This window comes from Labeo rohita, chromosome 20 (assembly GCF_022985175.1).
Source record: "Labeo rohita strain BAU-BD-2019 chromosome 20, IGBB_LRoh.1.0, whole genome shotgun sequence".
Lineage (NCBI taxonomy): Eukaryota > Metazoa > Chordata > Actinopteri > Cypriniformes > Cyprinidae > Labeo > Labeo rohita.
Window position 1 is genome coordinate 18233497 of NC_066888.1, and position 14862 is coordinate 18248358.

At 37.9% G+C, this 14862-nt stretch overlaps 1 protein-coding gene across 2 annotated transcripts in view; it reads right to left on the reverse strand.

Moving 5' to 3' along the window:
• ino80 (INO80 complex ATPase subunit) overlaps nt 1-14862 on the reverse strand; it is a 53192-nt gene that overhangs the window by 13739 nt on the left and 24591 nt on the right. For both annotated transcript variants that reach the window (XM_051138229.1, XM_051138228.1), the window contains exons 26-28: nt 14296-14436; nt 11009-11234; nt 846-973 (exon numbers count right to left, since the gene is read on the reverse strand). In XM_051138229.1, coding sequence (XP_050994186.1) covers nt 846-973; nt 11009-11234; nt 14296-14436 — 495 coding nt within the window. The remainder of the gene's footprint in view (nt 1-845; nt 974-11008; nt 11235-14295; nt 14437-14862) is intronic.

Below are 14862 nucleotides of genomic sequence, written 5' to 3' on the forward strand. Positions count from 1 at the left end.
AAGGCGGGGTAAGTTATTACATTTTGATGAAAGAATGTAAAGCCAAACATTTTTTTTCTTCAGAATTGCGTGCACTGATGAATCGTTCACAATAAGACCAGGAATGTGTGTCCAAAAAGAAAATAGGATCAATCAAGATTTTCATGTTGACTTAAAGTTAAAATATAAGGTGTAGATATACATGTCTATGCCAAAACTAATGGTCAATCAAAGCCAAAGGTTTATGCCATGTTTTTCCATGCTTAACTTTTTCTATAGACCAACTACTTCACAAATAAAGGAAGTTAAATCTACGTAATCAGACTTTAGAGAGACGGCCATGGAAAACGCTTCAGCCAAAATGAATCGGAAGGAATTCCTATTGACTCTAAGGAGGTGTTTCTAGACTACGATCGCTGTTGTGTAGGACTATAAGCGGACTGTGTTGACAATGTTATTGGAGGCTTCTACTTTTAGCTCCGTGTTTGGCTTGCTGCTGAACATGTGGCAAACAACTGTGTGCCTCTGGAAAAAGTGATTGTTTCCTCCAGTTATCTTCTCTCTGCTTTTGTCCAGCTTTAACAATACAGAGTTGTTTAACAGCAAATGTTCCGTTCACAATGCCTGATCAAATTTAGCCATCTCTCCTTTTGTGGGATTAACACTACAAGTACGAAGAACATGTAAACAAAAACACGTACAGCCTGACCTCGGATATCTACGATCACTTCAGTACAGAGGTTTCTGAAGGAAAGGTTGAAGGTTAAAGGAAAAAACATGTCACAATGACATGACGTAGTAACGTAATGTTCACAGGCCACAGAGCTGTCAGTCACCGACTGTGAGAAGTTCCTGGAAGCACTCACCTCTAATAGGTCTATCATGCGGGTCATCTGAGAGTAGATGAGAACTCGGTGGCCCTGAGACTTCAGTCGAGTCAGCAGCAGGTCTAGAGTGTGAAGCTTCCCGCTGTCTGTGATCAGAGACTCTTTGTCTGAAGAACAAAGATGAGAAACACATTTCAAAACACTGAGAAATGGTAAATAATGCGTCAACTCTCGAGATCAAAACTGTATCCCACACTGTCGGAATGGAGCTGATTAGATTAATCAAAGCAATATAATGAATAAGCTTGTGGAGTGACAGCAATTTCCCCTCCCTGCTCAAAGTGCTCTATAATCACTCCGCTCCAGCTCCGCTTCGGGTTTTCCATTTCCTGCTCCTCACCTTCCGATGACAGAAATCCCACTCTCAGTAGCAGCATTTGTTACAGATTCACTGTAAAGTTCTTTCGATATGTTTGTTTTATGATATCATGAACAACGGAACTTAAAAGTGAAAAGTTTTCTTAAGTGGAAAAAAGATTACTTGTTATGGTTATGGTTTACTGAAAGACCAAATTAAACTAAAATGAACATACTACACTCATGACACGGTATTTTGGTTTTTATTTTTTAGTGATGCATGGCATATTGACACCGTATCTATGGGAGCCTGTTCCTGCCACTAAATAAGAAATAAAATAAGATTATTGCGAGCTTTTATCTCATAGTTCTGACTTTGATGTTTACATCTTGCAATTTTTTTCTCTCAGAATTGCGAGATATAAACTCGCAACTCGCAATTCTGCCTTTTCTCACAAATGCAAGTTTGTATCTCACAGTTCTGCCTTTTTTTCTCACAATTGCAAGTTTATTTCTTTTCTCAGCATTGTGAGATAAAAACTTGCAATTGTGAGTTATAAAGTCCAATTCTGATGGAGGGAACAGATGTTCTCAGAATTACGAGTTTATATTTCACAATTGTGGCCTAAACTTGCAATTCCGAGGGAAAAAAAAAAAGTCAGAATTATGAGTTTATATCTCACAACTCTGACTTTCTCAGAATTGCAAGTGGGTCATTGCAAGGTCATTGCACACTGAGTCTAAATTGCCGTAAGAAATTTTTGCACGTTAAAAAATACATACAATCTCATGTTGTGTCAATCACGTTTACACATTGCCTCCGAAACTTTCGTCCGTCATAAAAAAGTTCAGATCAGGTTCGATTTTCTGTGTTTTCGCATCCGTAGCGAGTATTTTGATAGGAAAGGATGACAAATACAAAAAAAAAAAAAAAAACGCATACGAAAATTTTGGATTCAAAGAGTTTTTTCTCAGAATTACGAGATACAGACTTTTCTCTGAAATGCAAGTTTGTATCTTACAATTCTGACGTTTTTCTCACAGCTGCGAGTTTACATCTCAATTCTGAGAAAAAAAGTCAGAATTGTGAGATGTAAACTTGCAAATATAAGAAAAAAAAAAAAATTGAAATTTAAACTTGCAATTTTAAGAAATAAACTCACAATTTGGAAAAAAAAAAAAAAAATTATGAGTTTATATCTTTCTCAGAATTGCATATATTGCATTTATATCTCACAAATACCTTTCCTAAGTCACTATTACCTTTTTTTTCAGTGGCAGAAACAGGTTTTCATACATACTGATTACAGGACAATATTAAAATATTAAATAATAATACAATATTAAAAAATAAGTTTTGTTTCCCCTTTTCTGTATTTTAAATGTAAACTATATTAATCTTAAAAAACGCTAATAATCGACTGATAAATGTAGTGAATTTCCATTTTTCATACTGTGCATTGTAATGCTGTTATGCCTAAATGTACTTGCATGTTGTTGTTGTTTTTTAGACAAAATACTACTGAATTTTGATTTTGGCCATAACATGAAAAAACATGAGCTTATTAATATCTAGTATTTTAATGCTGGTTCATCTCTTACAATTTTTTTGTTTGTTTGTTTGCTTTCATCTAAATTATTTTCTGATGTAATCCACATCATCCTATAAATGCTAATCAAGCTTTATCTTTTCAGTTTTTAAAAACTGAAGCTGGTCATCAAATGTACATCTGTTATATAAGACCTCAATACATTTGATTGAGGTTCACAGACCAGAAAATTTTGTCTGTCAATGCTGTCACCCCAATAGTGCTTATAAAAGAGGAAGCATGGACTTCCCATTGTTGACTGGTGTGACCCTTGATCCTAGGGTGAGCTCATGGGGGGGAAGTTAAATGACCCTGCTAGTCATGGGCACTCAGATAGTGATTATACACATAAAATGAGCCTGCTGCCAGAGCAATCTAGAGATCCCCAGAGAGAATTTGAGGCCTGCTGGCTGAGCCTTAGACAGTACAAAGAGCATGTCAAACACATGGCCAGCATGACCATGTTGCTGTTACCACATCATGTCCATGCTAATGTGAACCATAGCTGAACCCTGACTCAACACACCCATGACCCTGAGAAGGGCATGTGTGTAACCTTTTCAATGAGTGGTGGAGAATGGCTCAAATTAGCCCATGCACTTAAGAATCTCATACTCACCGTGTTGATGATTCACAAGATAATGAACACATGGATCTAATTTACCCCACCCGAGGTGAATATGTGCTCTAACGCAGGGGGTCTCAAACATCAGACCTGTGGGCCATATTCAACCCCTTTAAGGTTTAATCATCCAAAAGACTAACAAACATGCCTGTATGCTCATATTCGTCAAAACAGCTGCATGCGGCTACACTGAACTAGATGGAAAACTAAATCACACACAAGCGATATGTTTGCAGAGAGGATGCAAGTTTTGTTTGAAAGCTTGAGAGCTAATCATGTAATTTACAAACAAATAACACAAAATTACACTTGATTTCTCATTAGTGTCCAACTCTAAAAAGTCAAGATCTGATGAGAGCATCTGGCAATGAAACTGGAAAAACAAATTAGACACTTAAAGTTTACAAATGTTTTAGTTATTAATCATGAAGCAACTGCACATCCATCAGCTTTCCGAAGGGAGTTTCAGACAAATCAGACCTTTAAAATTTCTTTTAAAATTTAAAATGGGTCAACTTGCTGTTGACCTTAACTTTGACTTCTATTTTAATATATATTAAGGTATCTTAACGCAGAATTTTCCGCAGCCATGTGCTGCTTAATTTTCTTGTGGAAATCGTGTTTTTTTTAGGATTTTATTTGATAAGTAGTAAGTTCGAAAGAACAGCATTTAATTTAATTTTAACTTTAACTTAATCTTTCATTAAAAACTGGTCTCATTTTAGAAATTTGTAAAGCTTTTATTTTTTCTTTATTAAAAGGAGGAGATCCTACCATATTACAGACCAATTTCAAAGCTTTGTGTGTGTTCTATCAATTTTTTGAATGCAAACAAAGTTTTGTCTAATAATCAATCTGGGTTTTGTAAAAAACAAAGTAGCTGTTTTTAAAGTTCTAACTGATAACTTGGGATCTGTTGATAATGGTGATTATTGTGCTTCCCTTTTTATCAATTTATCAAAGGCTTTTGAAACAGTGGATCATGAAATATTGCTGCATAGATTTAAGAGTCTTGGTTTAACAAATGTCATTTCTTGGTTTATGTGGAAGAACTTAACTCTTATTTAAGTGTACAATCTGAATCAATGGAGACTGCCAATGGTGTCCCCAAAGGATTTGTGCTGGGGTCCCTTTATTTACTACTTATATAAATATTATTGACTTTGACATTCAGAATGCTAATTTTAATTTTTATGCAGATAATACTGTCATGTATTATAGTGTTTACCTGGACAACAAGCCCTGCATAAGCTTCAGTCAATTTTGATGTCATTCAGTCACGACTTTATAATTTAAAACTAGTTTTGAATGTAAGTAAATGTTCGAAAATATCTAAGTAATCCAAGTAAAAGTTAGTAAAAGAGTATAAATACCTCAGCATCATTGTTGATTTGTCAGCTCTCATATTACTCAACTAAACAAAAAATTAAAACTTTCTACCTGAATATATTTTAAAATGTAATTTATTCCTGTGATTTTAAAGCTGAATTTTTAGCATCATTACTCCAGTCACATGATCCTACAGAAATCATTCTACTATTCTGATTTGCTGCTCAAAAAAACATTTATTATTATTATTATTATTATTATTATTATTTTTATGTTGAAAACAGCAGAGTAGATTTTTCAGAGGTTTCTTTGATGAATGGAAAGTTCATATGAACAGCATTTATCTGAAATAGAAATCTTTTGTAACATTATAAATTCTTTATCATCATTAATCGATTTAAAGCATCCTTGCTTAAAAAAAAAAAAAAAAAATTAATTTCTATAATTTAGCTTTGCTCACAGGAATAAATTACATCTTAAAATATATTCAAATAGAAATCTGTTATTTTAAATAGCAAAAATATTTCAAAATGTTACTGTTTTTGCTGTACTTTGGATCAAATGCAGCTCTAACTGACCGAAATCATGTTCAATCAAAATTGAAATTACAATATTTTCTATCTTTGGAACATTTTAAATGGTTATTCAGCAAATGGAAGGTAATTCAATGATGTGTAATTGTTTTTGTTTTGTTAATTTGTCATGAAACTAACTGTACTGCTGCCCATTTTGGCAAGGACACTCGTGTGAAAGATTTTTATTCTTAGAAAGTCTATCCTGGTTTAATATGGGTTAAATAAAATAAAAATACATATAAATATTTTGTAACAAAGACTTTATTGTCACTTTTGATCAATTTAATATGTCCTTGCTGAATAAAAGTATTAATGTATTAAAAAACCTTTTTAATGGTAGAGTACATACCTTAAATTGCTTTAATGTTTTACAGTGACTTGCAGCTGAGCTTGCACATTTAATAAAGATCTACTTGAACTGGTTATACACTATATAATGATTACATATTACGCTACGTAATGTACTATTTTCAAACCACTAAAGACAGCTTGAAGGATCCCATATTTCAACAAGAGATTGCTTGCTGAAATACATGTACAAGTTTAACAACCATATCCCACAGCGTTAACAGCAAAAAGCAGAGGTTTCAGGTTCCCGACTGCGAGAACGGCGCATAAGAAAGAAGAGTCTCCCATACGCTCTTCCCCATAAACTCTAATCTAATGGGTCTGGCGTCAGAGAGATGAGGCAAAGAGCTGCCAGATCCCACTTTATGAAGCCCCTGAAAGACTGTGGGATGAAGATGGTGGTCTAAGGGGATGATGTGCCCCGTTGGTACCCACAACTCAACGGCACCGGCACCATAAAGTCTCCTCTGGTGTTTCCATTCCCGTCTTATCAAATCCCCCCACACGTCCTATTTCAAGTCTGACGAGTCTGCAATTAGTCAGACACATGCTACTTCATCTAAACCCAGCTCTTAGACATGCTTATCAAATACAACTAATCTCGTACAAAAACATTTTCAGAGGAAACTAACAAGAGTGACTTCATCATTTAGATTTCACGTTAACAGATTTAGGAGTGGATTATATCGGAATGAAAGTTCATCAAGGACGGCTTTGTGTATTTTCAGGATACATTCCAACTGCAAAACAGGGGGAGAACAAAGATACCAAGTGCTGTGCCATCAGACACCGCTATCAACTTAACCCACCTGCTGGTGGAAACCCCTCAAGACTCCCCTTCCAGCAGCCTCGGCCCTAATCCAATCCCTCCTGTCCAGAATTCTGGTCTGACCCGAGGGTGACCCAATTTAAAAATCTGCCACAGAGCCCTGGACGAGCTCATTAACCCCCCTGCCTATTTAATTGCTTTTCCACTGCTTGCTAATTTCATTAAAGCGATCTCAGCTTTAGGGTCGCTTCTTCTGGAAAAGGGACAGTGGGTAACAACAAGAGTACCCGGCCTTCAAGATTAGCTTTAGTGTTTACTGACGCCCAATACAACCACTAGCCAACACCTAGACATAAGCACAGGGACAAGGGGTGAGGCTGGTGCTGAACACAAACAATATTTGTTTTGCCACCACGTCACAACTTCGCAGAAGTGACGGTGATTACTACACCTTAAAAACAGGGCAAAGTTCCATAAATTACGCAATCACGATTTAGCACGGTATGAGCTCAGATATGAAATGTGATGTACTTCCAAAAGTGTAGTTCATTGAAATTAAGATATGTCATCATTTACTCACTCCCATGTTGTTTTGAATGACTAAAGATAGTTTGATGGAACTGTTTTTGCCCACACAATGAAAGTCAGTGTGGTTCAAAACAACATGTGAACAATCCCTTTAAAAAAATACAATATTCAAGACAGAAAACCCACAAATTGGCTCAGATAGTTTGTATATTCCATCAAAAGCCATCTTTTTGTAGGTACAGATCATATGAAATGTGACACATTTGCCACACACTATGTTCACAGAATCTTGCATCAGTCCAGCGACCACAGATCTTCCTGGGACGGGAGGTAAAACGAATGAGGCAAATGAGGGAGCTGTCATTAAGCTGTCGTGTATCGATTATACTCACCAAATCCCGCCTGGGATCTGAGCGCAAACCCAAACACTAAAGCAAAGGGGGTGAAATGTGTGACCACATTTTGAATTTCACACAAAAGGGAGAGGCAAAGCAGACTAAAACCAAGCAAAATGCTCCCTCTGTAGGCCAGAAGGAGAACGGCATCAGGGAAGCAACTCGTTTCACTAAAGGTCAACATCATTCTACAGCCTTTGACCTGCAAAAACAAAATAAGTGGTGGTCTTGAGGACATACTGAGCAGTGGAGCTCATGGGAAATCAGGGTTCGAGTCTGTTCCTGGCCTTATTCCCATACTGATTTTTTTGTGACCTTGTACTACTAGAAAATAAATGTAGCTTCAAACAAACAAACAAAAAAAAAAAGAAGTATAGTAATTAAAACAATTCTAATAATATTAAAAAATAATACTATTTATTAAACCATAATACCATTTTATTCAACGTCTGAAACTAATGCATTTAATAAAATGAAATAAAACAAAACCTTATCAGCATTAAAAAAAGCATAGGCATCTGACTGGAGGATAATCTTTCCAAACACCTTGGTGAAGCCGGGTTGTTTTTCGCAGCGAGAAAGGCGGGGCAAGGGAGCAGATCACAAACAATTATGCAGTCACTGTTGTTTGGGCCCCAAATCAAAAAGGCCAGGAATATTTCCGGCCATTTTGCTGGAGTGCAGAGATTCTTTGAAAGAACAGGAAGGGAAAGCAGAGTTTCCCACAGGCTGTCTGTGAGCTGAGCTCTGCAGCCTTCTCACTCTCTCTCCCTCAAAACAACAGCTCAAAGCAGCAGTCGCATTGCAACAATGTGCAAAGCTATTGTAAGAGAAAGCCTGTCCTCCTGTGGCCTGCCCCCCAATTAGTGTGACACGAAAGGTACAGCAGCAATACACTAACACTTTCATGTGTACAAACCAGCTGATGGGCGGCCACACTGATATTGATAGCTACAAAAAAACATGCAGCATGTTGAATCTTGTAAATGTGTGTGATACAGTTAATACAGTAAAGGTTTATGCACTATAAAGAGGTCAAAGGTCAACATGCGTGTGGTGTGTTGTGGTACTCTCATGAAGACTGTTGTGGAAAAGAAATTGTTGAATAAAGTTGTTATTTTTGTTTTCTTTGCGCACAGAAAGCATTCTTGTAGCTTCATAAAATTACAGTTGAACCACTGATGTCACATGGACTACTTTATCAATGTCCTTACTACTTTTCTGGGCCTTGAATGAAGATGAATGAAGTTCTTACGGGTTTAGAACGACATTAAGTGTGAGTAATTAATGACAGAATTTTATTTCTGGGTAAACTATCCCTTTATGACATGTTAGTGTGATGATCCTAATTTTTGTATGACTTTATTATAATGACACATTTAATGTAATCAAGCGTTTTAAATCTAGCTCATGGCGGACAAAACACAGGCCTCAGATTCGACCATGAGCCTGGCAAAAATTTTATTTCGCATTTTATAAAAAAAATACTTTTGTGAACTAGTCCAAGGTTTTTTCGTCCGATTGGAACCAAACCAGTGCAGAAAGATTCTCTGGACAGTGAATATTAATAATTATCAAAAGAAAAAGGTGAACTTTCAACTCACTGTCGCAAAGGGGCGCCAAAACTTTTGAAGGGGGCAGGGCCACTTTTAGTAAAATGCCTCTAACTCCTGAACGGAATATCTCCACCAAATTCAGAACACTTATGTAAGAGCTCAATCTGAGGTCAATGGGAAAAAATGTGGAGCTTTGCCATTTGGTGGTGTGATAAGAGGGGAAAAGAAACATAAAAATGGCTATACCTGTGCAACCAATTGTCCTATCAACATCAAAATTGGTGTGTAGGGTCTTGGTCCAAAGTGCCACAAGTGTCTACAAGAACATTTGCGTATCTCAAAAAACATGGTAGCTATTGGCCGACAAAGTTTGAGCACCCGCTAGACAAGGTTAATGGAGGCCGATCGGAACAAAACTTTGTCAGCCTGTTTGACTCAAAGGTCTGAGAGAAATTTGAAAGAAATTGGCCACTGGGGGTGAAATTGTATTTTTCAAGTGTGTAAACGATTGTACACCACATGGTTTTTCGCACATATGCATGATATTCGTATCATACGACAGAACTCGTCATTCAAGACAACTCTGCCATTAGAACCACTGCTGTCAATTAAATAATTCGTTAAATGACTGAGAAGATGTAAAAAAGTTTTTCCAGTTTTTCACTGGAAAAAAAAACACTGCAGTACAAAAACACTGCAGGACTCACTAGGCCAAAATTTTTTTGAAATTTACCCTTTGAGAAGCTATAACAGGGTCGTTTAGAAAAGGGGCCTGTCCGAATTTACCCTATAAAGCCTAAAGGAAAAATCAAAACTTCACAAACCCTGCTGAGCACATGCGATAGATGATTCTAAACAAGCATGCAAAGTTTTAAGCGGATCGTACCACAGCTGGTGCTATAGCAGTCATAAATGTTAAAAAACATCATATTTCTATGGTGACCAGACGTGCCACTTCCCAGGTACACATTTAGCACAGGGTCTGGTCACCCTATTCTATGTTAAATTACCTGGATTTGCCAAAAATGATTTTTTAATCATTGATTTAAGTGGGTAAAGCCTTGATAAATAATGTGTAATGTCTTTTTTCATATATGCTTAAATGCCTTAAGTGCTTGAACCCTGGTAATCTCTGCTTGCTATATTTATTAATATATTTGTACATTTTTTGTTATTGCTAATAAATGCTCCATCAGACTCTATATGGAAATGCAGCTTTTGATTTAATGAGCCAGTGGTGGGACCGCCAGCATACTTCAATGACTCTTACCCAGGCTTGTGTCATTTCCTTCCCTGGGTACAGTATGACTCTGAGAAAATGGGAAAAGTGCGCTCTGAAACACCTTAAGCCTGTGAATGAACATTCACAGTGATACACACACACACATTCAAAGCGCTTACCTAACGCTGTGCAGAAACAATGTCCAATAGTCCAACTTCCTTGCTTTGTCCCCCCTCCCAACTTCACAAGCGCTCCCAGACCTCTTTCTCTTCCCCAGTCTGCTCCCAGCAATTACACTGGAACGCACAGACAAACACAAGCCTGTGCGCAATTCACGCAACAGGCTGATGCAAAAATCGGTCTTATCTGCAAATGAAGTCTTAAGTATCGCCTGGCAGTATTCCCATTGCTAAACATGTGACAAATGGCTGTGCATTGGTGCCAAAACAGTGACTTCGGTGCACCAGCCCTCAGATGTGACCTCTTCTACGACCTCTCCCATGGGTCCCCATCTCGTTTTTAGGCACTCTGTGAGCTTTCTTTGATTGAAATGCACTTTGGCCCCAGAGCACAGCGGTGCCGTGGAGTCCCTCGAGGCCTGAAGGCTTGCCATGAGGAGCTGAGACAAAGTTCTCTGGTTTATGTTTGGTCTAAAAAGAGGGAGTTGTCGCTTCTGAGGGCATTATAAATTTCAATAAAATTTCAACTTCCTCTCGAGACATTTGAAACCTTTATGAACAAACCAATGAACGTGAGAAAGTCCTTTGTCTTAAATAAAAATGTCTTTGCGAGGACAATAGCCGGATACAAACGTCTTGGAAAAATGAAGTACCTCTCAACCGCTTTTACACACGGGCAAACATAAACAAACACGCACGCACGCTAACTCCCACCCAGGATTTCACCTACCTGGAATCCTTATGAAGGACCAGCCATGTCTTTGCTGCAGTGCCATGACGCCCCCTGGGCTCTGAGGGAGGAAGGCCTGAGAGCGTTGAGCCCAGGCACAAGCCAACTCGGGGGATCCGTACAGGAAGCACTGCTTAGCAATGAGACTCCCTCCATCTCGTATTAACCTCCATTCATACTCGGCACTGCGATCGGCACAGTAGCGTTCCATGGGAACTGAAGTCACCTAGGGAAGAAGAAAATCCCTTAGTCAACACCTCCGAGGCTGTTTATGCTATCAGATTGTCTTTCCTCCAGATAACTGGCATTTATTTCCTATTCAGTCTTTTTATCGCTACGAAACACTAAACAAATTGCAGCTTGAAGGGGAGAAAAATCATTTCCAGTTGTCGAACGTGCACACACACACACAGAGGCATGCACAACCCTGTCTTTCTGACATTTTGTCCGAACCCCGCCGCTCTGGCAGGAAAGCGTGGCAGAGGTCAGCGGTGCTAACAGCGCTAACAGGCCTTTGAGTAACAGATGACCATTTCCTGTAGTGATTCACACCGCTCACAACCCCTTCCACTGGCCGTTTCTTCGCTCTCCCTCTCCTTCTCGCTTTATCCCTCTTTCAGCTTCATGGAGAATTTTATGGCGTGCTGACAAGCGGATGATATTATCTTCCTTTCATTCTTATCTCTGATGAAAAACAGCTCAGCTTTGGCCAGGCTTCCAGTTTTGTAGCGAACAGCTGACCAATAGGAGCGCGAACACGCAGATGTGGCCATAAAAAGCCAAAAGGGTCAAGAGTCCCTCGTGAATAAAGAGAAAAAAGGCGACTAATCTATCTTATCACTTTCCCACAGTGCCCATATGCCCCGGTGCCTAGGGGCCGGTGACAACGCGGTGCCAATTCTCACAGCCCGGCCATGAGGCTAGACACAATCCTGACTCTCGGGGTTGGGATAACACAGAGATAGCCTTACATTAGCCAAGTTAACAGCAGATGTTGGAGGAAAAAGAAAACAGCTTCTCATACATGTCTGAACTATTAACGTTGCAGATATCATTTAGTACAACCACACTGGTCACGTATATAAGATTAATATCTTGACTAGCTTAAGTAGGAAGTTTTTCTGGCTCACCATCGTTTGCTGGATCTGAAACAACCTTCCCATCTACCAATCAGATTTTCAGATTAGGTTAATGGTTATGGTTTAGCTTAAAGACGCAGTTCACCCAAAAAATGAAAATTACCCCTTGATTTACTCCCCCTCTAGCCATCCTATGTGTATATGACTTTCTTCTTTCAGATGAATACAACTGGAGTTATATTAAAAAATAATGGCAGTGAATGGGTGTTGAGATTTTGAAGCACAAAAAAGTGCATCCATCCATCATAAAAAGTGCTCCACACAGCTCCAGGGGTTTAATAAAGGCCTTCTGGAGCAAATCAATGCATTTGTGTAAGACAAATATCCATATTTAAACTCTGTAAACCTTTCAAAAAGGTGGCGTTCCAGTAGATGAATCGCAATCATGAATTACAAGTACAAAACGTGGATTTGTAAATAAAAATGTTGGAGATTTTAATATAAGCCAAGAGGAGACTGGTTTTCCTTCGCTTAAACAAAACTTGGTTCTCACAAGACTAGCACATTCTCACCAAAGCTTACGCTATGCCTACATGCTATGTCATCCACTGGAACGCCACTCTCTCGTGAACGCATGTATGTTAGTTAGAGGAAGTTAGAAATTAGAGTTTATATAGTTTTAAATTTGGATATTTTTCATACACAAACGCATTGAGTCGCTTCAGAAGGCCTTTATTAACCCGCCAGAGCCATGTGGAGTACTTTTTATGATGGATGAATGCACTTTTTTTGGGCTTTAAAATCTCAACACCCATTCACTGCCATTATAAAGCTTGGAAGAGCCAGATCATTTTTATTATAACTCTTATTGTATTCATCTGAAGATGGCTTGAGGGTGAGTAAATCACAGGGTAATTTTCATTTTTGGGTGAACTATCCCTTTTAGGGCTTAAAAAAGATTCTGATCAAACTGTCATTTGATAAAAGATAAAATCATCTCTGGTTTAAATCTGGAAAAACCTCTTGAAAATCTTTAATCTGAGAGTGCAAAAAAATCAAAATATTGAGAAAATCCTTTAAAGTTGTCCAAATGAAGTTCTTAGCAATGCATATTACTAATCAAAAATTAAGTTTTGATATATTTATGGTAGGAAATTTACTAAATATCTTTATGGAATATGATCTTTACTTAATATCCTAATGATTTTTGGCATAAAAGAAAAATGGATCACTTTGACCCATACAATGTATTTTTGGCTATTGCTACAAATATACCTGTGCTACATAAGACTGGTTTTGTGGTCCAAGGTCACATATTATTATTACATAAAATTATAAAAATCTAATTAAAAAAAATAAATAATAAAATAAATAAATAAATATATATATATATATATATATATATAAATGATATATTTTTATTACATTAATAAAATTATATTTATAAAAAAGCCATTTAAAAATGACAATAAATATAATAATAATAATAATAATAATAATAATAATAATAATAATAAGTACTAGAAAAAGTAAATAAATTAAGAACAATGTACATATAATTGTTTTGAGAAATTTGTTTCCGATCTAAAAAGATCTGAAAACCACTCAGATAGTTTGGCTAGAATTGTTTTTATAGGAATGTTGATCTTGAACCAGCAAATGACTTTGTAAATCTCAACTACCAAGTTTCCTTCAATCCCAAACATGTGAATTCACAACATTTTGAGAAAATCCCCAAGTTTGAGAGAATCCCAAATGGCGGTGTGGTTTTTAATGGGCTGTGTATTCACAGCCAGAGAAGCAGCCCTAAACCAAGACCTCTGATTTCTCACTGGTGGGCTTGTGTTGTTTGGTTACTCTCCACCGGGGTCATGATCAGCTGAGCAGAAGATCTGTCAGGGGGTCAATGAGGATAAATAAACCAGGCTTGTACTGAGGGCCACACAGAGAACAAGTCTTTCATTTTGGATAGCAAGTTTGTTTCTGAGACAGCGGGAGATCCCTTTCAGCATCTGACCACCCTCAGTAGAAATCCACGCTGATGAGTTTCTGACTTTTGCCAAACCGTTACTAGATACTGAAAACAGCAACAGTTACTGCATAAAGAAATCTGGATTGATTTCAAACCTCTAAACTAAGTAAAAGTTTGCCAATCAATATGGTTCACTAAGATGTTTTTTTTTGAGGGAAAAGCTGTGTGTTTCTCACCCTGGGTGTGACGGTGAGTAAAAACTTGGGTGGTTGGAAAGGCTGGCACGGTCTGAACGTCTGAGTGGATGAGCGTCTGCTGTGGATGACCACGTCAGTGTGACAGATTAGCGAAGACCCTGTGGACATGAACACTAAATCCTGTAGGAGAGAAAGAAAAAAGTAATCAGTATAGGATATTACACCCTACTAAATCACATGCTGTCAAATTGTCAACACGTATGACCAAGTGTGTGTGTGAGGATGGCCGTTTTTCTGCGTGACATGTGAATTTGTCACAAAGGAGTACATGGGCCTGCAGCACCTCCTAGTGATCTCCTTACTCTCTACAACGAGTGACTCCTAATCTAATGTAAACCCAACTCCCATCTCATCAGCTCCATTTGTCACGAGTCAAGAGGTCACACTGAGCAGAAGTGATACCCTAAATGAGACCACAGTGGTAACAGACGTCCAGACGGGGTCACAGTCAAAACTACGGCTCTAATGACCCGCATGAATCATAAAGACCAGCCTATATATCTGCCTGTTTCCTGTCTGCATCCACGCAAGTGACAAGAATAAACA